This window comes from Falco biarmicus, chromosome 18 (genome assembly GCF_023638135.1).
Source record: "Falco biarmicus isolate bFalBia1 chromosome 18, bFalBia1.pri, whole genome shotgun sequence".
Classification (NCBI taxonomy): domain Eukaryota; kingdom Metazoa; phylum Chordata; class Aves; order Falconiformes; family Falconidae; genus Falco; species Falco biarmicus.
In genome coordinates, this window is record NC_079305.1 from 3,215,268 (window position 1) to 3,241,502 (window position 26,235).

Below are 26,235 nucleotides of genomic sequence, written 5' to 3' on the forward strand. Positions count from 1 at the left end.
AGCAGTAACTGTGACTGATGTTTACTGTTTACCTATAACAGAAATCTGTTCACTCCACCAGTCCCAGTATCAGAGTAAGGAGCGCCAGGCTGCATGCTGGAGCACTGTATTAGCACCTCAGAGAGGTCAGTTCCTTGTTTTGCTGTAATGACACTCCTCTTCCTCTACAAAATGTTATAAACTCTTGCAAACTTTCAGTCATACTCATCTGCCCTTGCTACAAAACATTCCTGGAGTCATCTGTCAAGTTCCCCCGGACCTGTGGTTCTCTAGAAAAGCTCACAACAGATGACAGTGTTTGTAGAAATTCATTAGTCCTAGGTTTCCTTTATTTAAGAGAAACCACCTAGGAGTGCTGCAATCTTTTTTTTAATTTTCTTTTCATTCCCCTTTACGCCTGATAAATGGAAACTGCGAAAGACGTTACCACATGAGAGGTGCCAGGATTCCTATGGGAAACCAGATTTCCCTGCGCTTTTCAGACTGGTTTCACAAACCTCAAGAAATCTGGCTGGGCTCCACGCATGCATAATTTCTGGGATATTTTCCAAGTCAAATCAAAACTCTGATCTTACCATTACATATAACTAATGCTGGATGCGTAACAGGTCCAAGACCATAATAAATGAAGAAATAAAGATAGTGTATGCAGGTATGGAACATAGTCATGGACGGTTCAAACTACACCGCGCATGTTTATGATGGAGGAGTACCCAGCTAATGGTTCTGAAACATTTCTACCCAGTTAATGGTCCTGAAACATTTAGCTCAAGGGCATCTATTTCTATCCCTAAGGAAAAGGACACTGCAATTGGGAGACCTGAGCAACATTAAGACAAGAAATACAGCAGAAGCATAGCAGATTACAGCCCTGGATGGGGTCTGGCAAGGTGTGAAATAAAAGTCAGAGTTGCTGAAAAGTGAGGTCATACCTTCTTAGATTTATTTCGGAGTGTGTATCCTCGGTACCAGCCTATCAAAGGGAAACAGATATTTATATTTAGGTTTTTTTCCTGTCTACGGCAATTAAACACACATTATCGTTCTCACCATGTTTCTACAACATAAATCTATTGATCTTGCTCATTTGAGATCTACTGTTGTAAAGACACGTCTGCTCTGTTTGTAGGAGGCTTGGCTCCTGAGACCGGGGCAGAAAGGTGTCCCTTTCTACCGCGGACCAACACCCTCGCTTCCACCCCGTGTATCCACTCTGGTTGTACTCACAGGGCTCAACGGAAAAGCAGGCTACTCCATGCTGTACGTTTTGAAAGCTGACAGTCCTTGTTCCATACAGCTGACAACTTACATACCCTGCACAGAACTACTGCTATGATCGTTTGACAGATGAGGCAGAGAGACACCAACATGCACGCAGAACTACCAGCCCAAGGTCATACGCCATGTATCTGGCAAAGAGAAATACATTCAAGTGTCCCAAGTCCAATTCCAGACTACTCCCTTAAAATCTTCTTTTCTATTCTATGCATTTTCACCCAAATCATCTTATAGATCATGCTTGAGTTCCATGTTGTACGGGTTAACTTCTTTGGTGACACAGGCTAAAGCCTTCCTTCAAAGGAAAGATGAAAGAGAATGTTTTATTAGAGGAAAGAAAAAAAAAAAAAAAAGAAAAAACAACCCTGAACTGCTTGCCCCAGTACAGATGCTGTTTCTCAATATTATCTTGAGAAGATCTAGTAAAGTCTAAGAGACAAAGTAGATTCTGTGATGCTCAAGACTCAGAAGCATATGTCACTTTCATATGTATGTTTCTTCTCTCTCCTTCAGCACCTGGGGTTTGACCAATATTTTGATTTCATGGCCACTGAAAAGCAAGCATATGAAAAAATTGCTGCATTTCTTACATTCTCAAGTGAGCCCTGCTTCATGAGCAGACCGGAGAGAAGCGTACCTGTGGGCAAGTCCCTCCCATTCTTCTTCCACCACCTCCAAACTGTGTGAGACAACGGGGATTTTTTCTCCCCCACCCTCACCTTCGACATTTGTCACAGCTGTGCATGATCAGGCACTCTTTCCACTGGGTGCCTGTTCCTTGCCATAAGCAACAGTTCCCATCACCTTCAGTCCTCCTGAAGTTACGGTACTGAAAACAGCTAAACATTTTAGAAGAATCTGCTCTGGTTTAAACGCAGATGTGCAGAGACAACGTCCCTTGCACTCTTCCAGGATAGGATGCAAACTTTGCACCTTCTCACCGACTCTAAGCAACTAAAACCATCATTCCGAATGTCAGGACTCTCTGTGATCTCAACCATGCTCCTAGAATGATGGGTTTTGATGACTCCTAAGGTTCTACTTGCACTGAAAGCAAGAACGCTGACCGCTCCTCTTAGCAAACACGACGGGCACAGGTTACGGTCTGGTCAGGGCTGTCGAGACAGACAACAGCGCTGATTCAAGACGATTATGTTCAGCTGCCTGGCAGGGGGAGCAGCAGCAAGAAGGGAAAGGGATTTAAGGGAATAATCAGGCAAAGAGACGAGGGGAGGGTGGCATTTCAGAGGATTGAGGGTTTGTTTTCTTCTCCTTTTTTCCTCCCTATATTTATATAGTCGGCAAAGAAGGTTCTATGAAGAGCCATGGACCTGAGACCCCTCAACCATAAATCAGCCCTTAGGGTTGGGGTCGGGGTTTTTTTGTTGTTGGTTTTGGGTTTTTGGGGGGTTTGGGCGGGGGGGGAGGTGTGTTGTGTTCAGTCTTTTTTTCTTTTTTGTCCGCTTTCTCTAGCAATGAGAAGGTGAATCGGCTTGACCACATAAACCCCAATATTCCAGTAGTAAGGAGGAAAGAAGAAACTCCATTCCTTCCACAGGAAGAAGATAAGATTATACATTGATCATGGACCGATGAATAAGGTACTGGATTAGAGATGAGAAGATTTAGGTTCTATTTTTATCTTATGCTGTAATTAATTGAATGGTCAAGTTATTTACGGTGTGATCAAAGTTAATGGAATTTAACAAGAATATTTTCCCAGTCTCTCAGCCCTTCTATACCCCAGCTTCTTCATATTTAAAATGGCTTCTCGGCATTAACCACATTCCTGCAAAATATGTTGCAATCATTGCATAAAAGCATTATGCAAAACTATTTCAGCAAGCATATGCATTTTTTTTTTTTTTTTCAGAATTCTGCTCCAATTTTCAATATTCTTATCCATCATTTTAAAAGGAACCGAAGTTTCTGGCAGTGGTCAATTGATTACTTGATTTCTTCTTCAAGAAAAACCCCAAATTTGCCTAAAGCTTCAGAGGAATGACACATTGCTTCAGTGTTTCTCTGGAGTATTTGCCCCAAGGAGAGATGTGCTAAACAGAGAAAGGCTTTTCGGTTGAAGATGACATGGCAAATTTCAGCTCCTACAACACTCTTTCAAACTGACATCTGATCAAGAACATGAGGATAGCAGACTGAATCTTGCAAAATGTCATAAAGTTTGGATTTTGGTTATTTTGGTTGCTTGTTTTTTAATGGAACGCAGGTCCTCAATTTTGCCTTTGATTAAATGGGTTTGATGCAGTATGTGAAAGATCAGAAAATCTAAGAAAAATTACTCAAATTCAAATAGTTTATCTGATGAAAAGTTATACAGAGTGATGCAATCCCAGGACACGTGCCTAACCACAAGGTCTGTCCCTCTTCCACTGTTAGCATACTGTCTCTCAGTACCACAACATACATCACTGTACGGAAATAAACCAAGGGATTGCTTCACTTACCTACAGTACTCAAAGCGACGAGACTGAAACTAGGAACAAATTCAATGCAAACTTATTTTAATCAGAAGAAACTGACAGGGACCACAGTATGAGGGCACACATTCCTTCTATCCACAGTTCGGCTCTTTCCCACAGTTTGCATGAAATAATAACAATATATACTGCAGATTAGAAAAGATTCCCCTAAACAGAAATTTATCCTCCCCAGCTCACTACTCAAGGACAGATTCCCAGAGAGTAAGTAAATCCTGCACTGAAGCAGCCTTCAAAGTACTGGATGCAGCAAGTTTCCTTCTTTTCTTGGATCCTGCAGCTTATGCCCAGTCTTGACAATATTTGGCAAACAACAGGATAAGTACGCACTGCTTATCTTACTATCGAGCAGAGAAATTTTTTTTTTTTTTTTTTTTTTTTACAAAGACCTCATGCCCTTCTGCAACCAGAGAAAGAAGGAAAAAAAAAAAACCAAACCCATCGTGCTTTTGTGGTTTACAAGAGCGTATCATGACCAAGACACTTAAACTAACAAAGCTACAGCTTGGCAGAGGATAGATGTGTGTTTATTTTAAAGGGAAGGTAAGTCTAAGAAAACTGGTATCCTCCAGATCTTCATGTATAACACACACACCATGGTGTTTCAAAGCATGCTTGAAGCCCAACTAAGACATTGCAAAAGTTATTTAAAATCAGCCTCACAGTAAAACAGGGGAGATGCAAATTTAGTAGATACACTGCAAACCCCACCTACAGCCGCACCTAAGGGCAGGCTGACAAAGATGCGGTGTGCCATAATCCTCACTTTCCTGGACAGAAGGAAATGCTTCATACTCTAGGCTATGGAGTTACTCAATCTAACAGCAAACAGCTGCTCTCAGTTTGTCCCTACAGGGATCTGAGCTGCAATAGACATCAGTGCGTTATAGCTTGTACTAGAAATATTTGAAACCTTCAGTTTGAATTGCTCAGTCTGTGCTTTCAGCTCTGGTGACCTTCCCTTCAAGGTTGTGAACTTTCTCCAAGTTGAAGCTACCATTCGCAGGGAAGATCATCCTTTGACGAAACCTCAACAAAGGCAAGGTGCAGCCCCACAATATGAACAATCAATCTACCACGTTACCACTCTCTTCTCTGCTTTTGTGCACTCACAATCCAAGCCTAACTGTGTAGTTGTTAACTGGGACTTATAAAACATTAGGCAAAGCACCTGTTTAAAGCAGGGGAAAAGAAAGCTTTACTGACCTAAGTGCTACGCCAGATCCTCACCCTAAATTTGGCCAACCTTCCAAGGACTTCCAGCCTTTGCAGCAGGTCTCTAACTCCTGCTAGCATGCGCTAGCATAGATGAGCAAGGATTTTGCAGTTTAAAGGTGCTTTCTCTCTTTCTCTCATGACTACAGGCACTCCACCTAAGAGTGTGAGAGACGCTACGGTCTGTGGCAAAGCCACGTTAACCTTAGAACTTGGCATTCTCAAAATGCATCTACACCTTCTGGCTTGTACTTTAATTCACTTTATTGCTCTTTGCTTCTCAGAAACGTCCTGCAGCAGCTTAGATGTATTAGATGTTACGTCTCCAAGCTCTTCAGCCAGCTGAGAGTCAGATAACATCCAATGTTAACACCAAAACCCAGCACAAGCTTCAGCCTTGCTGCCTCTCTGTCAAGGAACAAACTGTGCACTTCAATTCTTACAGACAGAGCGGAGCCAGCCAAAACCCCAGATGCAGAATACAAAGAGCTTTCAAGTGAAGGCTGTTTGATACACAGAGAGCCTTCACTGAACACGTCTGACTTCAACCAGGAGGAAAAAAAAGAGGCATGTTCTAGATGGCTGGCAGAGCGGGAAGTGAACTGTCTAACCTTCGGCTAACTCACAAAAGATGCTCCTGTGCATCCCAAGGCCGCGAACAATAGCAAGGAGCAAGATTTTCCAAGTGGCTATTACCATTACACGACAGCCCCTGGACAATCCTGAAAAACTACCCCTTAACTCCCTAAAGAATGTTACCGATAGCCTAAGGAACACCCTCAGCCAGGAGCTGAAGGGGTAACTTACACTGTGAAGAAAAGGACTTCACAAGGCATCTCTGAGCCTTTCTTCTTGCAAAGGCAACACCCTGGTTAAATAGAACCTTTTTCTAAATTGAGACTTGTGTATTCAGATAAGAACAGTGATTAGTGGAATAAAACCCCACTTTTATCAGACTGGAGTTGTATTTGTAAGTATACATCATTAGCATGAGAAGAAGCAGAAAAAGCTTCTTGTGAAAACACTAATTCTCAAAAACACAACCCACAGATATCCAGAAACAAAGCTGAAAGGCGATGTCCCAAAAGGAAGAAAAATAGATACAAAAAGACATGAGAATTTCCTCCCAGGCAGGCAGAGTATCAGAATTTGGTGTTTTTAAGATGAATTTATGGGAAATAAGACCAGACCCACAGCAGAGTTACCATCTCAGAGGCAATCTGCATCTTTTCCTTTAGAGTCACAGATGCATGGCCTAAATTTTTGGCTGGTCTTCCCAGGAAAAGTATCAAGTTGTACTGCAGTAATTCCTAGGTCACAAATTAGGATGTCACACAGAGGGCTCAGCACACGAAAACAATCAAAACCCGTTCACTTTCCCAAACAATTTACAACCAGTCTTCTCAGGCTGAAGTTCCAAACTGGGACATTTTGGGTAAAAAAAGGGATGCCATTTGGGTATTCATTTTCTATTCTTGACTGCCTCTCTGTTAAACAGCTGATTACAGACCAAGTAGCAGGACTAAACAACAATGTTACTCTTAAAAAAAAAACCAACAAAACAACAAAACATAAGAGAAAGAAATACCCCAACATTTTGAGAAGTACAAGACGCATCCTCTTCATAAAGGCAATTTTCACCCCTGACCCTCCCTCCTTCTTGTGTCTTTTTGCAAAAGCAGTTTGTAAGTTAGGACTATTACACATGAATTTTTCCCCCCTTTCTCCTTCTCTCTCTCCCCCCCCCCCCGCCAAACACACTCACTGCTATCACACACATCAGTGTGAAAACACACATCAGCAACATAATCTGCTTTGACATGTAGGAACTGGCTGGCTGTTTCCAGTGTCAAGGTCAAAGAGAAGTGGAAAGAGAACAATTGGCTAAGAACAAATTGCTAAACAAGCAGCTTGCTGTTCCCAGCAGAGATACTAAAGAGTTTTTGTACGCTAAGTCTTTTTCAAACTGATGCTGCCTGTGAAAATGATTGAATTTGTATTTTGGAAAGAGCATTTAAATTTTGGAGAGCCTTCCAAATGAAGCAGCGACTAGTACATTCTTTAAAATAATTAAATGGCTGTGTTCCATTCCTAATATTGAAGTCTTCATTAAACAGTCCAGTTTAACAAGTAGATCGCATGCAATTTTAATCTTGTTTAAAACTGGAATTTTATTTTCCTTTCTGCAAGGTGTTTTATATTGAGGTATGTATCATGAAAAACTTCCCAGTAAAGTACTGGGAGCAACAGCCTAAAAAGGGCATGGAAGCTCCATAAGTGGAGGCTTTTTAAAACATTTAACGCCAGTTCGTGACATTAGAGCTTAAAATATTATTTTTGCAACAATTAGACCTGCCCTCTCTTTTTCTTTCATCCGCTGCCTCCGTTGTCTCAGATCAAAGAACTAATTCAGGTTAAAAGCTACTTCTGTTTTTCATTATTAGTATTATTATTTTCCAGCTGGATTAGTCCATCACATGACCATACAAGCGCTTGGCCTGGCACAAGGGGGAGCCAAGGTAAACAGGTGTGCTGTGAAAACAGGAACGAACAGCCAGAAGTAAGTGTATCTTTCTCTTGCAGTGTTGCCTTGAGATAGTAATGGAATCTTACCTTGACAAGCCTCTGCCAGGAACAGCACAGACACGATCGTCACTTCTGTATTTTATCCATTTTTAATACCATTTTAAAAGTAAAGTGCATCTAGCAAACACCACATAGCAAGCTTTGCACTTTTGGGCACAGCAGAAGTTGAAAATCTAGACCTGAAATTTGTATTATTTAAAAAAAAGTTTCTCGATTTGTTATACTTACTTTAAAAATCACTGCAAAGTACTTTAAAGAGATCTGCAACCTACCTTCATACATCTCCAAAATGTGAACAGTATCACCAACTTGCAAGGAGAGCTCCACATCTTGGACAGCATCATAATTGTAGATTGCTAAAAAGGGGAAGGGGGGGAAGAGAGAGGTGAAAAACAAAATCAGGAAAGCTGTGAGGCAATCAGATTTTGAAACCTGGTATCATGGCACCTGTCAAAGGCAGAATACGATTTCGAAAAAGCACTATAAAGTTATAAGCTATAGTGTGTATATAATATAATATACCAGAAAAGTCTGTAGCCTATCTATTTCCCGACTCTATCATCAGTTCTTGTAAGGATAAGAAACAGTATTCTTAACTGCCAACAAAGTTTGTCTTTTACCTTCACAAATACAGGTATCTGTGACACTATATGAAGAAGCTGCATCTTCCCACTTTACTGTCAACCTGCCCAGCAAAGGTCACTATTACCTCAGGCAAGAGGTTATGGATCAATTAGGTAATTGTCATTTTTATTAGCGTTTCACAGGACTAACTGCAATGCAGCACTCACAAGCACTGGCAAAACAACTGAAATCGGATGCCCTAAGAAAAAATGCCGCTATTCTATACTAAGTGCCACAGCCTGTGGCTACTGAAGGCTCTTCCCAGGCAAGAACCAGGCTTAGCATGAAAACTTGAGATTCCCTGCAAATCTAATCCCTACCAAAGACAAAAGCTAATCTGAATGCTTATCGGATTTCCAGTGGGAATAGGATTAAAGTCCAGAAGCCCACGCTTCTAAACCGGCTCTTCTCTGGAACCTTCTTGAGGGGCACAGTTTCACTGGGCAAAGCAGAAGAGCCCCCCTTAGAGCTGCTGGAGGCTTGTCAAGATGAGAAAGTTTGATTTGAATTTGCTTTCAGACCAGTGTAAGTAAAAACACATAAAAGCAGCGAGGAAAACGCTTTGCTATGGTTCAGTGAATTGATCGGCTAAGCCAGAACAGACCGCTCCTCTACCAAAACAACCTTATTTTATTTTTATGCATTTAAAACACTGGTTTAAGTACAGATCACATCTTAAATGCCGCAATGCAATCTTCTCACAGACATAAGTGTTGTATTTACATATCCAAATCTGTTCCCCAAGCAAACATATTAGTGAAATAAGACGATGTTTATTTTTAAGAAGGCAAATAAATCATGCAAGCATTTTCAGGGGGCTTTGGGAAAATTCCTCAGACTTCAGAAGGTTTGTATTTTAAGAACTCTCTCCGAAAAAAATAAATAAATAAATAAAACATCCGAGCTCTTATGTCAGGAAATTCACATCAAATGCCTATCATTGCCATCAAGACGAGGTATATTGCCTCCTGGCAAGGATCCAGCATAAACAAATGACTGTGGCTTACCACACCGGAAATTATCTCACATATACGAGCTTTCTTTAAAATATCGTCCCATAAATAATCCAACAGCAGTAGGCAACGTGAATTCCCTGCAGTATCTGAAACAGACCCTGATCACAAACAGATACTTATTTTCTTATGCTGCAAGGGTGGCGTTTGTTCACAGCGGCCCTAATTCATGCCTGCTGCAACTTCAGGGCCTGCGGAGCTACTCACGGAGTAAGCACTGAATCTATTATGTTGTTTTCTCAAGGGTTACAGGAATGTTACTAGGGTTTTGCTCCTAAGGTTCTAGCTGCTTCGACATCCAGTTTCGTCTCCCTTCCCACAACAGTGTTGTTGTAAGCCGAGATAATAAAAACTGACTGGTGATCTGGATGTGCAGTTTATAGACAACTTACAGGCCCCAGAATAGGCTCAAAAGTAAAAATCCCATCAATATTCCTGCAGAAAAATATGGATAATGTTTATGGCCAAAGACAAACATGAACATACGCAGGCATAGACCAGAGTAATCCGTTAAGAACTACCTTGTATTGACAGGTGCTGAGATCATAAATTGCCAGAACTGGTTAATATTGTATTTGATTCAGTTAAAAAGAAACTGTTCTGCCCGATACAGAAAATAATTCTGCAAGGGTTTGCAGAGGTCGGCATACAAGTGCAGCGCCCAACCCAAAGGAAAGTAAACTCCCTGCAGCCGTGCCTTCTGCTGCCATAAATCTGCCAAATGACTAACGTTAAGCAGGGATGTTGCAATCCATTACTTGGATGGGACACCTCCGAGTCGCCCCAAGGTGTGGATGGACAGAACAATCCAGGCTTCCTTTGGAGTCACTGCTGAACCCTTGGACCATGATGTGCTGCAGGGACGCTGCACTACGCAGGAGGTGTCATTCCTCAGGTGAAGCCTAGGCATCCAGCAGTCGACGGACATAATAATCCTACAGCACTGTCAACAGGCTTAGAAGATTTAAAGCAGAGCATCTTAGCCAATTTCTAACTTGGCCGACTACATTCTGTCTGCTCAACTTTCCTCCTGTGGTTACAGCTGGACTGCTTTACTTTCTGTCCTAAAATGCTGTTTGGGATTCCTGGTTTATGGCTGTCCTCACCATGAGAAGTGGCTGCTGTTTAGAAATGCACATGTGCTTGTTATACGTATAGGGATTCCTACATACCATTTCTAGATGCCTTGGGTTTCTTTGGGACAAACAGACATCACAGAAATACCAGTCTGTATTTTTCCACAAATTGCTGCTTTAGCTGCAGACAAAAGCAGTCTGAGCAGCACCCAGTGTCTAACAGAAAGGTGGGCGGGCATCAGACAAGCCTTTCTTTTGAGAACACAGACAGTTAATTCAAAACCAAAGAGCACAACAGCCACAAGAAGAGGGAGAACTAAACACTGCAGTTCCCCTCACCAAAGATCACAGCAGCCACAAGACAGAGAACTAAACATTGTAGTTCCCTTCCCTTCTCTTTCCCTGCTTTACCACAGAGGTTTTGGATCCCTATGCATAGCATTTACAAGCCAAAGGCACATGTTCCGCCACTGCATGTCAAAATAAGGCGAGATTTGTAGCATTTTGCTTTGCTAGATTGAATCAAGCAAGAACAGAGGGTCACTGTATATAAAATCTCCTACCCAATGGTTACGCACAGGGTTATAAAAGACAAATTGCTGGCATATTTTCCCTGGGAGTTTCACTGGTTGCAACTGATGCTTCCTGCTGCTTGAAGTCAGTCCTGTCCGAAAGAGTCCATCTGCAGTTCTTTGAACCGCCTCGTCTCTTTTTCATTGTGTGTATCTAATCTGACCTCTTTCAGACTTAAAAGAGAGAGGAAGCTGCACATAACAAACATGGTCACGGCATGAAAAAATAAAAATCCTTCACAGAAAATCCTGACAGAGCAGCAAGAAAGGGAGAAGAAAAAAACCAGACTTTTGTCCCCAAATTTGCAGGGATATCTGAAGTTAAGTCTTTTCACTTCAAGTTGAACTTCAGTTGAGATTTTGCCCTTTGAAATTTACTTTAGAACGGTGATCCTGTTCCTTTTATCATCCTGAATGAAAAGCAGCACTGAAGCCTACAGCAAATTTAATCTTAACACAGAGGCAGAGGTAGAAAGCATGATCCATAAGGAGGAGATACTGGGTTTGTTTTAATGATCATATTCTTTGAGTATAACTAGAGGCAATATATCATGTTATTTAATTTACAGTTCCCTAGTCTGATTGGTGGGAAGTTCCAGAAATGTTTCTTTTCAACAGAGCATCCAGCCTATGGAATTCATTAGGAGGGAAGGTCAGAGGAGTCAACATTGGGGCTGGTTTGAAAAGGGCAACAGATAACTTTATGACCGATGACAGCAGCCAGAGTAATGCAGGTGAAGATAAGGAGAAGCAATTTTCATGCTTCAGGGCAGACGGCGATTCCTCAGAACGGATCGAGAGGGAACTCGTAAAGGCATTCCACAACGGGGCATGCACGCTGGATGTCGGGGGATACACTGCTCCGTTTGGAAGCATCACGCGAGAGTCATCACCAGAAACAAGGACTACGCACACGGCAAAGGAAACCCGAGATAGCCGGGGCTTTCCAGGGTAGCCAGGGCGTTGGGTGATAACTAATGGTGAGCTGGATGTTTCCGAGAAGGCGCAGAGTTTGACATGGGCTGGCACACAGCAGTATTACAATGGGCTGAGAAGGTTTAGCTATGTCACTCCCTCCAGTTGTATGAAGACACAAGATTAATCGCAGCACACATTCCTGATCTGCAAAACACCAGACAGTGGCACTCAAAACAGTAAGAAGCCTCAACGTCATGCATGGGGCAGAAAATGAGAAGCAGCACAGTTATATTACAAAAAAAAAAAAACAAACCAAAAAACAACAAAAAACAAAAAACAAATCCTAAAACACATTTTGAAAAGCCACAAAGGTTCACTTTGTCCAAGAGCCTTAATTTGCAAGAGGTCTGTCAGCAACTCATTGAGCTTGATCCAGCTTTTAGTGTCATCAGTGGGAGATTTGGCACGTGGTTCCGTGAAAGCAGCGTCACGTTTATTTCTTCAGCGCCTTCCACCAACATTAACTTGGAAGGAAAAGTGAGGGTGCAGTCAGATCCACTGCCACAGATGTAGCTGGCTTTAGAGAGCCCGCACACACCTGGACAAGTGATCTGCACTAACACAGCGTCTGTCACACAGGATCACCGACGCAGGTTAGAAAGGTACCAGCTGTTCTCTTTCGTACGCAAAGAAAACGAGGACAGGAAAACTGAATGTCATACTGTTCTTCTGCAGCGCACTGGAAGATGAAAACCAAGTATTAATTCCTAGACCTATCTTAACTACAAGACTAATTCATTTTCAAGACTATCCTAAAAGCAAAGTGAAGCTAAAACATCTGGAACTGAAGCGAATGAGGCAGAAACTGTCACATACTATTTCACGTGTAATTCAAAGCAGAATGAAACGGAATCCTTCCCTCGACAACTTGTTTAAATGCATTTGAAATGTGGATTATTGGCCTGAAAAACACAGCCACTGCAAGATCCATTATCTCTAACTTGGCTCAAAACACCCCCCCCCTCCACCCATTACAAAGACACGATAACTGCTTCCAAATACCATGTCCCACTTCTCCAAAGCCTGCCCTCACCACTATCTGATAGGAGAGGGGCTGGGCCTTGCTGCCTCTGAACAAAGAATCACATTCAGGGCTGTTGCAATAACCAGACTTCATCTCATTACATCTTTCAACTGAAGAGTCAAAAACTATTGTACGGAAACAGAAGTATGTGCTTTTATGCCGCAACAACCCTGTATTAAGAAAAGGCATTTATGCCGGACAGCCCCATTTGGAGAAGCCTGGTATGCTATCTGTTGCCAAGATATAACCAAAAAAACAGTGGCTTTATTTAAAAAACAAGGAACTGCCCAAGGAATTAATTCTTAATAGGAACAAAGGCTTTTTGATGTTGGAGCAAAAATGTTCTTGTAACTTCCCAGGAATTTGTGTCTGAAAAATCGAGAATAGCATAATTAAGATTTATATGTCAGACTACTTCAAAAAAAGAAAAGAAGTCAGTCATGGTTCAGCACTGTGAAACATGCACGTTAACTGACTGTTATAAAAAAAAAAAACAAAACTACTCCTGAATTGGTTGATGCTGACATTCAGTCTCAATTCTACGAAGTTCCAAGTCACTGCTTACCATCTTGAATGTAAATAATCCAGAATAACAGGATTACACAGATGGAAATACTTTAATTAATACCCATCATTAGACTTCAGAGTCAAACATCTGATGAGCCAGAGGTGGACCTTTAACATCTTGTGTACTTACTGTTTCAGGCTGCCCTCACACGGGGGAATACACCTGGAAGGACTTTTACTTATCTTTAAAATTTTTAAACTGGGTTACCTTAAAAATGGGCATTGAATCAAATGAGAAATTATACCGTCTGCCTATGCAGGAGGAGATGTCACGGCCTTCCTAATTTGGGTTTTATAACTGTCAGCTTCTATATTCATTCCTTTCTTTTGAAAGCTGTGAGAAAAGCAGGAAGATCCACTGTCCTCAACGCACTTCCAGCACTTGCAGTTCCAACCTAAGCCTATTCCAATAACCAAACCCAAATACGTTTGGTTATTGAAAAAACCTGCTCACTGAGGACAAGGAACTGTGTCTGCCAGATGCACGGTTGATCAGAAGTCTGTTAAGATAATTTTTTTTTTACTTCCACTTAATAACAGAATATTATCCTGGAGGTGGGATAGGCAAATAATCTAAGGTTTTGCAGAGTCTGTCCTGCACAAACAGCCTAAGTCAAACTAATTTCCAAATCTGGGACTGAGGAAGGTTTTCTCTTGCAGTCATGCCATCATCAACTTCTGGATATTCGTCTCACACCCCATCACTGGATCAGATTGTAGGATCAATGGTTTAATCTCTTCAAGCCTGGATTGCTTTAGAAAAAAACAACATAACAACCTCAGCCCATGGGAATATAAAAGGCTTCACAAGCGTTACACAAGTGCTCCAACTAGATGATCTAATGGTCTCTTACGGCTTTAAGCTCTATGGACTAAAACCACAGTCAGTTCCACAACAATGCTCTGGAGCAAGTGGCAGACCCAATGACAAATTAGCCCATGTATTTTAATTAGAGCTTCTTAGCAGATTCAGATCAGGCAAACTGAGATGATTCAGAACTGTTGAAGCAAGAGATGTACTGATTATAAAGGAAAAAGTAATAATCTCCATCTTTTCATGTCTGCAGAATTCCCATTAATCATCTTCCCCTCAAATATTTATTGCAAAGTGTTTATACCACAGGAGCCATATGAAAATAAAGGAAATCCTGTTCTCAGAATGCATCTATACTGCAATAGAGGACAGAGATACACATCCTCAACATTCACTGATTTGGATACCAGTAATAACATCATCACAGCATAAGCTGTTTTGTCTCTCTGTAAGTGTGCTGGGGTAGAAGCAGCCAAACTGTAGCTGCTTCTGTGATCTGAACCACACAGAAATGCTCTGTTATATTAAAGAGACTCTAGAATAAATTTTCTTGATGACCAGTGACTTTTCTGGACTTACGTACCTGTCAGTGGCTAGCAGAGTGAGGGTACAGTGCGTTTGTTATAGCATTAAGGTGTACTAACCCTGACTTTGCTGTATATGAGCAGATAGACTCTTGGAAAAATCTTGCAATCTCTCTTTCTGTCACGAAGTGCACATTTCACAGTAGCTCCACATTTTGCCCAGACAGAAGAGCTTTAAAGTTTCTGCCCCTCTGCCTCCTCCTCACAACTAGGCCATGGAAACCAATGGCAAAGAAAACCTACAGCAGGAAAACCACCAGAAAACAAGTCTCTCCAAATACCTTAGGCATCCGTACAGACACCCTGGGCAAAATCCTGTTAGAGTAGAACCCACTCTGACCTCACCCACTGACTAAAGGATCAACTCAACTCAGAGCTGCTAGGATTTGCAATAACCCACTCTGACCTCACAAGGCAGACAAATACCCACCCCCGTCCCCAAAAGTCCAATTTTCCCTCCTGCCCATCTCGACGCAGAGTTTAAAGCTCTGCTGGTTTTACACGTGCAGAAATTTTCTAAACCATTTTCCTGAAAACACGTACCAGAACAATGCACAGCAGAGTCACAACACATAACAGTAAGTGTGCATTTTATTTTACAGATGGGTAACATACACAAATCGTTAGGTGTGTAATATTCTTCACTAGGCTCTCTACTTTCTTTCATTATTTTCACTCTAAAGGGCCCTTAGGGATTTTAAGCTCAGATAAAGAATTAATCTACATTAGCTGTCTCAGCTTATGTCTGGAGTAAGAGGGAGCGCTGTGAGCCAAAGGAGAAAAAAATCTGTACTAGCAGTGTAGGGAGCCAACCTGCTCCTCAATATACTATACCCAGCTTAATCCAGTGCTTGACAAAAAAACAACAAACCACCAAAACCAACTAGATCTGCAATTCCAGTCTCCTTAGAACACCATGAAATGTCCCCTTATCCAGATACATAGATGCAAAAAGAAAATAGCCTAGCCTCTCTTCTTGAAGATTCATACTTTTGTAAACTTTTGTCAGGTTGCCTTGATAGATCTTTCCACAACGACTGTTTAAGGTTGTCTGCAAGATTACCTAGGCTGTGGTTGAGAGGAATGCCCTCAGATTTCGTTCCCACCATGTCACCAGCCTCCATCTACTTCCATGAGAACGGTATCTGCCTAAGTGTTCAAACATAAAAAGGGGAGCTACAAAAAAATGGGGTGTTAGCCACAGCATAAAACAGTTTTTACGGCTACAGTCTGTTTCAGGTCTGGCGGATTCAAACGAAACAACATGCAATAGCATGTCAGCATTCGAGTGGAATGAACAGATGCAGGAGTACCCAACTTGGAACTCGCACACCAAAAGCAGCTTCCAAGTAGAAAAAGATGCCAACACACTGCTTGTTGAGTCTGGAAGGTGGTCCTTGACTTAATGGTTCTCAACCCAGCTGCTGGAAGATCTCACAGTTTCATTGAGCCAGCCTTCCTTCAGCTGACACAGAAGAAAAAGGCAGCAGTGGCACCAAAGTGCCATTCCTGTTTTACTGGTACTCAACTGGGAGCAGTATAAAGTTGGCTCAGGGAGGAAAGGTGCAGCAACAGCTGCCAGTGTTGTTATTACTTCTGCACTACAGAGAAACCGCAGATCCTGGTGCTATCAAAGCTGCATCTTTTACTAGCTCTAATTTCACAAAACACATCTACATAGCGTGTTTAATTACTCCATTCATTTACCAAGATATACATTCAACTGTGACACAGTGACCTTCTCAACATGCAGGATACAAGACAAGACTGCTCCTTTTCATCTACTGGCAAGGCTACAAGAAGTAGATACCATAATGACAGGTGGCTTATAGATCTTATTAGGTTAAAGGATGCTCGATATTATTGTAAGGTGCGTATCTTCCAAGCCCTGCAGCTTTATTCTGCCTCTTTGAAATCCGAGCAGTAACATCTAGCCTGAATGATTAGTATTCTCCCAAAAAAGTATTTTAAATCATATTCTTGTCCTTCAGAGCAACTACTCTAACCCCAGAACACTGTTTCAACTACCCTACGACCACAGAAATCAACAGATTTGCCATCACCTTTAGCTGAATCAGATTCTGGTTTGTATTCAGGTTAGCCTATTGGTATTACAGGAATTCAATAAACTTAAAATATTATGCATCTTCTCTGTATTATGCATTTTGGAGAAAGACTTGGAAGAAAACGGGCACACAATCACTCATTGTGTTGTCCTCTACAAAAGAAGGGCTTCATACTTATTAGCCTTCTGAGTATCGTGGTACTTACACTCTGATTTTAACAACTACATATACCTGCCAGAGATTTGAAATCCAGTTTTCTCAAAAGTAACCTCTGGTTTTGAATGCTTCCATTTTTATGGCCTGTGAAGAAACAGATGCTCGTTTACAATACGCATACAATTGCAACCAAATTCTACCAAGTCTGACCATAGTGACTTTTTTTCCCCCCCCTCCAAGCCTGCAAACACGCAACTTGTGTTTGGATACATTAAGTACAAGGATAACTTTTGCAATTAAACTTTCAGGCAGATTTGTAAAAGCAAAATACCAAAACCATCACTTGATAAATTGGACTACTCAGCTAATTCCCAACTTAAAAGCGTGTGGCACTTTCAAAAGAATTAAGTGAATTTGCCACTGGCTTTATATTACTGTCCTAGTTCTTACTGGGCAAAACATCAAAGGGAGTAGAAAGAAAACTTGGAAATAACTACTGTACAGGGCTGGGAGTGTTACTATCTAATGAGTTCTGCTGTACGCATTACTTCCAGAGGGAGTGAGGGTGGAGAGATGAGACAAGGTCTAATAAGTAAAACACTTGAGCATGGAGTCCAACTGTGCCTACAGGCTAGGTCTTCACCATGAAGTTCACTTGAGTTAAAACTTCAGCATTGTCCCTTGCTAGCATCACACCTACCCATATCAACACTAAGCTCAAACTGATAGACCCACAGAGAATATAAAGCCAAGGCATCCCACTTCATCAGCTGCAAACATAACCCACCAGAATTAGAGTCATAAATTTTTATACAAGCATTCTCTGGCCTCCAACGCCTTCCCCTTTCTATCCATGTGCTCAGAAAGAGACGGACAAACTCTCCAACAATTTGTATGAGAAGAATTCATTGTGTGGCTTGGCTCACTGCATTTTAAGAACCTTGGGATATGCTGCCAAGAAACTCTTTACCTCCACCGGACAACACCTCTATGGAAACCAGCACTTGGGCTAACTCATGCTGGCAGGGCTAACACAAGTAGGAGTTTCTAATATCATAACCACAGGGATTTCAGTTGGCCTCTGTACCTCCAGCCCTTCTCAAACACAGGCTTCAGAACAGGCTACTCTCCCATAATGTATGCCTGTGGTTTCATTGATTCATGTTTGCAAAATACTGCATAGCAAGATATACAGTTTCACGTTTCCAGAGAGACCTTTAATTCCCAAGAATTTTTTTCTTGCCACCTATCTCAGGTAACAAGCAAATGGCAAACAGGGGGATAGCAGTGAAACAAGGAACAGGAAATCTGGGCTGGGAACTAAGCATCTTACACGGGAAGGAAAAAAGTCAAACCGGAATATTGATCCCTTTGCTGTGAAGAAGAACGAACAAGCTACTCCCGACCTGCAGAAGCAGATCGGTTTTAATTAATCTGCACAAGATGCAAGGAGATAAAGAATTTGGAACCAGGTACCATGCATTGTAGCCTTCCCTTCATCTTCTAGAGCTACTTTACTCCTTTACGTTAAACTCCATCTCTCTGCAGCTCAAAGACCCCACTACATTGTCAGCGCAATGAGAATGGAAGTGCTTGCAAGAATCAGGTCTCTAGTATTTAAGCTAGTTAACCTTGCATTAGGAAAAAAAAAAAAAAGAAAAAAAGAAAAAAAGCACTCTTTCAGAACTAATTGGCCACTGTTTGCCCATGACATTCCGAAACAGTATTAAACTTCAGAGCTGAAGTTATGAACTGCTTTATTATTATGGAGGATCAAAGTACCAAGCTTCCCAAGAGCAGAAAACTATTATTATCTTCATTGTATCTCAATGAACTTCTTCCCCAGATTCAGCACTTTCCAGGATGAGGTTTGCATTTATTGCAGCGACACCTCCAAAAATTGAGAGTTTAAGAAGTGGCCAAAGAATAATCTCCACAGAACAATCACTACTTTTTTTAGATACATTCTGACAATGTGCCAGACACCTATCTGAAAGCTTCAAGAGGCTGCCGGAGCAATTCATCCTTTAAACAATGCTCCCCCCTCTATTCTGGGACATCTTCCTAGGAGGTACAGTCTGTACTATACCACAAAGACATTTTTATCATTTAAGCAACTGATCCAACTAGCACTCTGTATCATCTTCCGTCTTTGAAGGCAACCATGAACTGGCCCCCTAGAAAGCTGTTTAGTAATTCAGATTTATGTTCCAGTTTTATTAGTACATGTTTCCTGGCAAACACACCGAAATTCATTACAGTATTTTAGGCATTCAATCATAAGTTAAATGCATTGGATCTGAAAAGATATTCTCATTCTGGTAGCAAGGGGATAAATGTGTTTATGACTTCGGACTAAGGTAGTTTTAAGCTTGGCCATACTTGTGTCTTTAACATGCTAGCATAAATAAGATTTTTTCCCCTAAAAGCACTAATTGAAAGAAATGTCCTAGCAGTCCAGTTAAGTGCAAGTTAAACAGTAAAAAAGAAAGGCGGGGGGGAAAGAAGAAAAAGAAATTTGACTTTCAATTAAAGGAGCTTTGGCAAGCTTGCATGTAAAAGGGGTGTACATTTTTCAACTTTTGAATGACAGAGAAAGCTTACTACACATTTACTCTTTCTCAATCAATATGCTATTGCTTTAAGTTTTCTCAGTTCATGAACTTTTATTATTTTGCTTTTAATCTCCATAGTTCCTGTCTGCATTTGTGCTAGCAAACACAGTCCTATGCTAAAAGAAGAACCACAAGAATATGCAAGAGGCCGGTGTGAAACTCGGAACTGGTTGGCACACCCAGCTCTAGCGGAAGCTCGTGCTTACAGCCTCCTGACACCTCTGAGCAATTAGGCCCACATCTAATCAGCAGGAGACAGCTCAGCCACAACTCTAGAAGGCAACTAGCGGTCCTGGATGCCTCAAGAGAGGATTCAGAGCCACCATAAAGGGACTTGACTGTTACTAAGAAGAAGCGTGTAATAGTTGCTAAACATCAGGGCTGTTAGTAATGTCTCAAGGTGGATACCCAAGAGCTAAAGCACCCAGAAGTCACAAGATGCTTCTAGAAATAGCGCTTTTCAGAGTAATAATAAGAAAAGGAACAGTTACAAGCCTTGTTCACGTCAGCAATGCCTTTGAAGTCCACAGTACCAGTTTCACAGGGAACTACTGAAGGAGGACACTAGTAATCACCAAAAGTAAGAGTCAACAGATTCGGCCTAATATGGATTAACAAAAAATAGAAAGGACTACGGAAGCAAAAAGTAGCACAGCCAATGTTCACATCAAACTGCAGACACAGCAGTAAAAAAATGGGGAACTAAATCAGAAATACTACTACTCTGAAGATTCAAAACTTTTTGCTGTCAACGATACCAAGTTCTTACTCTTCCCTGTTGAAAGTTTTGTTGGTATTGCCATCAACGTGACAATTTTTGGACACAAATCATAATAAAGCAAATGGAAGGAAAAACGAGTAGAGGGCTTCTATAAATAAAAAGGAAGGCAGCCGCTTCTGCAGATGAAAAGGGCTCCTCCACCCTTCTAGAGCCCTTGTCAGGAACCTGATGCACAACAGTGGACTTCAATTTCAAGCGAGAAGCATTCTGCAGGAACGGTAGGGACAAGGCAAGCAGCAAGTTGAAACAAATACGAAGTTTGCTCTAATTTGACATGATGTACTACTACCAGTACTGTGAAACCTCTTTGATCACAGACTGTATTTCGAGACAACTTTGCAGAAGATGTATGGAGTCTGAACACGGAGCCAAGACCTGATGGCCCAGCATATCAGAAGTTATCACAAATCAAACCATTAGTAAGAAAATCTTATTCTGCAGCACTCTCTCTTCCTCTCTGATCCTTTGCATTTCTGCTCACATAAATCACAAATGTAGCTGGCAGGCACTGGTTTACATTTGAAAAATTACTGCCATTCCTAAGACATGACGCAGCTGATTGTAACTCAACCACCACATGGTATTTTGACAAAGTAAATACTTCTTTGCAACAAGAATAGTCCTATGTGCCGGTCCCTCCAGCAGGGAAAAATGTAATGGGTTTAAAAGGTACCACCAATAACCATTAGGGGTAATTACCTGTCAGTTTACCAACAAAATCTATTCAAAAAGAAAAAAACACCCCAACAAAATAAAAGATGACAGACTGAAACTCAAAGACTGCTTTTGCCCACTCTAACAGTTTCTTTTGGTAATATGGCTAAGGTATTTCAGGCATAGCAAACGGCCACACTTCTTTTGGAACCCGATCAAATCGAGCCGTTCCATGTCAGATAGCCACCCATGCAGCTGCACTACTGAGGTGCAAAATGGGAATCCCTGGCACGGGATGTGAAGAAGCAGGGAAAGAAGCTCTCAAAAGTTTCTCACCCTTTCCCTCCCAGCACCACCGCCCCCCCCCCCCCCCGGCCTTTAAAAATGCACCAGCTCAAAACACTTTCCACAGAGCATCTGAACCGCTTTGTCTAATTAGCTTCCCTTCAACCCAAAATTTTAAGACATTTTCTAAACAAAACATGACTCTGGTTTTACTCAGAGCCTATAAAGATTCCTAAGCTACAAACACTGCATCGATGTTCATATCATTAACATCATTAAAACTCACTGACCAGTGAAGTTTTTGTGGGCTCATAATAATATTTTAAGTTACACATTTAACAATTTGCAGAGATCACAGGCAACAAATACTGCTTAAGTATTCACTTGCTCCGTCTAAGCAGGACATCACAATTTGTGGTTTTCAGTGTTCTGCTGCAAGCTCCAAGTTGGTTGTCTGGTTGAAGCATTTTGTGGTATGTGGAGTGAATGGTCCGTTACAGCCTGCAGCTACACAGGATGAGCCACTTCACTCCGCCTGGTTCTCCCCCACTCCCACCAGCAAGCTCTATGGAGCAGCCACTATTCCACAAATAAGGGTAAATTTACATTTCAAGGGGGAGTCTCGCAGCAGGGAGTCCAGGGTACCAGGGCATCCAGGTGCAAGCCACACCGTCTTCACCAAAACGCAAACTATTCTCTGGACCTCACGTCTCAGAGCTCTTACGACAAAACTTCAGTTAATAATTTCTTATTCTGGAAGACCAGATTTGCAGATTGGCTGAACAATAGGTGTGTACACAGATCAAACTGCATAATCATGAACACTTCACATCCTGTTGGTTCGCAGTCAAAGGTAACATACAAAGCATGTGGACCTCATCCATCACTACAGTCACCTGGAAACCATTCTGGCTGAAAACTCGGCACCATTCACTTCTGGATTGGTTTCGTGCTGGGTTGGTTCCCCGACCTGGCTTACCACACTGCCACTGCCTGCAGGAAGGAATCAGAAAAAAGGGGTCCAGCTGCCTGTTCTATCGTTTAGAAAAGAATAGAATAGCTTATGATTCCACAGACTCCAGACTCTCTCATACTTGGTACGGAAACTGTTAACACGAGTCTTCTCCAGTCCACAAAGGACACTTACAGGCTAAGAACAGATAAGGACTAATGGAAGAACTGCTTTTACAACTGAAGTGTAATACTTAAGTTAATGCAAACCTGTGTCAGTGCCAGCAGAAAAGAATTACATTCTTGACTCCTTATGCTCTAAGTTAACAGTTTTAAACCAAACAGATAATAGAAGTTTAAAATTGTGGGCAGTTATTCAACTATTCTTCCCTTCAGAGCACGCTCTTTTGACTCAAAAGAGTCTCCATGAAAGGCATTCTGCAAATGATACCTTCTTTGTGAGAAGCACATGAGCAAAAATAGGTTACTTCATGTAGTTTGGCCCCCAAACTGACCAGCTTTCAAGGAAGATGCACCAGAGAGTATTCTTCCTTCCCAAATTAGAGGTGAAGCGTGTTGCAAGGAAGCTCTGTGAGACCCAGAAAATTTAAAGAGGCAAGATGCTGCTCATCAGATGCTCGGTGGTGTTTTTGTCCCTTTACAAGGCTGAAGCTTCCAAAATCCCATCTGTTACTGGGCTGAAAATTCACTGCAAGTGAGAAACTGCAAGCCATTTGTCTCTCACGTACGCTTCCCTAAAAATGCTAGTTTCCAATCTTGCACTCTCTGCTGCCGGCCATTTCAAACTCAGCCCATATGCCATCTGTATTATCTATGGTAAAGGTAGCAGTCTGCTGGTTTAACCAGCTGAGGACAAAACTAGAAGGCTGCAAATCAATTTGAACCCACAATCAACAAATCTGTAGAACATAATCCAGGACATTAACCGTTCTGAACTGAAATGCAAAAATCAGACAAGTGACATTGAATCACACTGTTTCCTTCTCGGAATTTCTTACTGCATTGGTACGATTTACAGTGCTGTGTTCAAAATAAACGCAAGCAGTTCTGTATTAGTTTCCAAAGCACAGGCTAACAGCCACAATGTGTGCCTTCCTTCTGAAAAGAAGTTTTATCTTTACATTTCACAACTGTCAACTTACCCAGGCCACCAGTGAATGGAAGTTGCTACATCTAATGGCCTGTATCATACGAATCAGCGACATTACCCTCATCACAACCACTCTCATAATTGGTACTAATGGGCACCTTGGTTAGCAGGCAGATTCATTGCCCAGCAAACTCACACTTTCAATCCTCACCAGCTTCTTCAAAGTATGCACAAAACCAGTGATGACTGGTACCTGAGCGCAAAGATTGAATGCGGCGCAGGATGCAACCGCAGACAGCAAACCGACAAGTCTACAAACATCGACTGACAACATTATGATCGCATTAATGCCACGTATCAAACACTGTCCGATAAAGCTAGTCACTGCATAAATAACTGTTTCCTGCCTGTGGATTAACCCTGTGGATTTCTGGTTGCAAATTAAACACAAGAGCTGAAGCATTACGGACTCGACGTCAGCTTGGTCCAGGGGTCTGCATACCGGGGAAAGAAGTACCTTTTTCACACAGCTGCCCGAGTACACAGAAGAAAGGGGGTATTTCCCACCAGCACGCTTTTTGATCGGTAGTGTAGGGAAGAGGCAATTTTTCTTCCACCCTGCTTAATCAGAAGCCGGTGCCCTTTCTGGGAAAGGAGCTGTCATAATTGGCAGTTGACTCAAGCCAGCACAAAAAACTCACCCCGGAAGCTAATGAAAAGCTAGAGGAGTGCCTCTGATTCACCCTGCTGCCCAAGGCCACTCCGGAGGTGCAAGAGTCTTGCTCAAAGGTGTGCTTATAAAACACCCCACCATAATCTAGCGTTATATAGTTTACTTGATTGCAATACCAAAAAAATTTTCATTCCTGATGCACAGAGTAATCTCACCAAGTCATTCACGTGGGCTCCCCCATATAAACAGCCTGGGCTGTTACCTACGGAGAACGAAACAAAGTTCAGGGCACACAATACTCCACACCCTGCCGGTTACCAGAACAGAAAGTAGATAAGGTTGTGCTGCGTAGAGTATCTCTGGAGCCACAGCCCTGCAAGAAGCAGGCTGCCTCTCTGCAAAGCCACCTGGAAATCGAGTCGGGAACTTACTTCAAATTCAGCCTCTATGCAAAACCGTGCAGGATGAGGTTCTTTAAACTCATGGACTGAACCTGAATGAGCAGCCTCATGGGGGCTGGGGCAATTAACACTTTGCAAGCATGAAATGACACGGTTTTCTCACATCGAGAAGTCTACCATGGAACACAAGGGGCACAGAAGATCACTCTTCATTAAAATAAACTATCAGAAGTTTTCTGTGTCATTAGTGGTTTCCTGCCGATTGTTCTCTGCTCAGTTCTCACAAGCAACCTCAAAACCGTGTGGCTTTCAATTTAATCAGACTCTCAAGAACAGGAGAGCTTATCGGTGACACCACTGGTTATGTTCCTCCTAGAGAAAAGAGAGCCAGCTTTAAACAACCTCCCTTTAAGCATAAAGAAGGGGACAGGTCAAAAGGCACAAGGTGTCAGTCAAGCTCACCCAGTGTCAAGATTTCCATCCCCTGCAAAGATGTCGCCCACAGTCTTCAATTTGCTCATTAAAACCTTTTTGTCATCACTTTTCCTACCCACAACTGCTTTTGGGGGGACAAGAGCAGGCATTTTTCCTGCTACGTTAGAGCACTCCTCGCTGTAAAACATGCTGGAGAGGCAAAACTATAAAGGTCGGTCGCCAGGATGGCAGAAAGCCGGAGCTCGCCGGGTGGCTGCCTCCGTCCCCGAGGGTTCGGCGGTGCCTGCCCGCGGCTGCAGCACAAACTGAGCGAAAGGAACGAAGGAGGAAAGTGCCGGGGGGAGAAGCGAGCGCAGAGCGCGCCGGAGCACAGGCACGGCTCCGGCCGGGAGGGGAGCGGGCAGCGGGGGGGCAGCTGGCCGTGCCCCGGGGAGGGAGCGGCGGCTGCCGGGGGGGGACGCGGGGCAGGGGGGTCCGAGCGGCCCGGGCTGGCACTCACCGACCCCGTACTTCTCCCGCTTGGTGGGGATCCAGCGGGCCATGCCGGCGGGCGGCCGCTTCCCCGCGGCGCGGCTGGGCTCAGCGCGGCCGCTCGCCCGCCGCCGCCCCGCCGCGCTGCCGGGGGCCGGGCGCCCCGGGCCGCTCCGCCATGCTCCCAAACTTCCCGGCGGCCGCCCAACTTTCCTGCCTCCCCCGCCGCGCCGAGCGGAGGGCGGGCGGAGGCGGCTCTCCCCGCCCCGCCGGGGATCACCTGCTCCCGGGCCGCCCCGCCCCGGGCCGCGCCGCCGCGGCGAGGTGCTGCGGGGGGCGGCGAGCGGGGGGCGGCGAGCGGGGGGCGGCGAGCGGGGGGCGGCGAGCGGGGGGCGGCGAGCGGGGGGCGGCGAGCGGGGGGCGGCGAGCGGGGGGCGGCGCTGCTGGCGCGCCCCGAGGCTGCCCGGTGCCGCTGCCTGATGTGCGAGCGCCCGGAGGTGCCCCCGTCGGTACAGATTTCCCACCAGTAATTCATTAATAACTAAGAAAACAACGGGGTTATTCCAGAAGTACTCCAAGCATCCGGCAAAACGGTCACAGGACGGCACTTTGCGAAAGATGCAATGTTCCTGTTCATAAGGGCGCTTGACGACGCCAAGCTCCACTTCACTTTGTGATCAAGTGTTCCAAACTGGTGATCCAGAGACAAGCTGTGCACGTACCTGGGTCCCGCAAAGCAGGGCTGATGCTCTGACCTGACCCAGGCTGGCTGGCCGCCGTAGTCACGTTGGCTCTGGTGCCAAGGAT

General features: G+C 43.2%; 1 protein-coding gene across 2 annotated transcripts in view; it reads right to left on the reverse strand.

Moving 5' to 3' along the window:
• The window catches only part of DOCK5 (dedicator of cytokinesis 5), an 85,773-nt gene extending 60,116 nt beyond the window's left edge, over positions 1-25,657 (reverse strand). For both annotated transcript variants that reach the window (XR_008825997.1, XM_056362966.1), the window contains exons 1-3: positions 25,457-25,657; positions 7,850-7,933; positions 933-973 (exon numbers count right to left, since the gene is read on the reverse strand). Coding sequence is in view for 1 of the 2 variants with exons in the window: in XM_056362966.1 (XP_056218941.1) it covers positions 933-973; positions 7,850-7,933; positions 25,457-25,499 (168 nt within the window). In the remaining variant the exon portion in view is untranslated. The remainder of the gene's footprint in view (positions 1-932; positions 974-7,849; positions 7,934-25,456) is intronic.
• Positions 25,658-26,235: the final 578 nt, after the last annotated feature.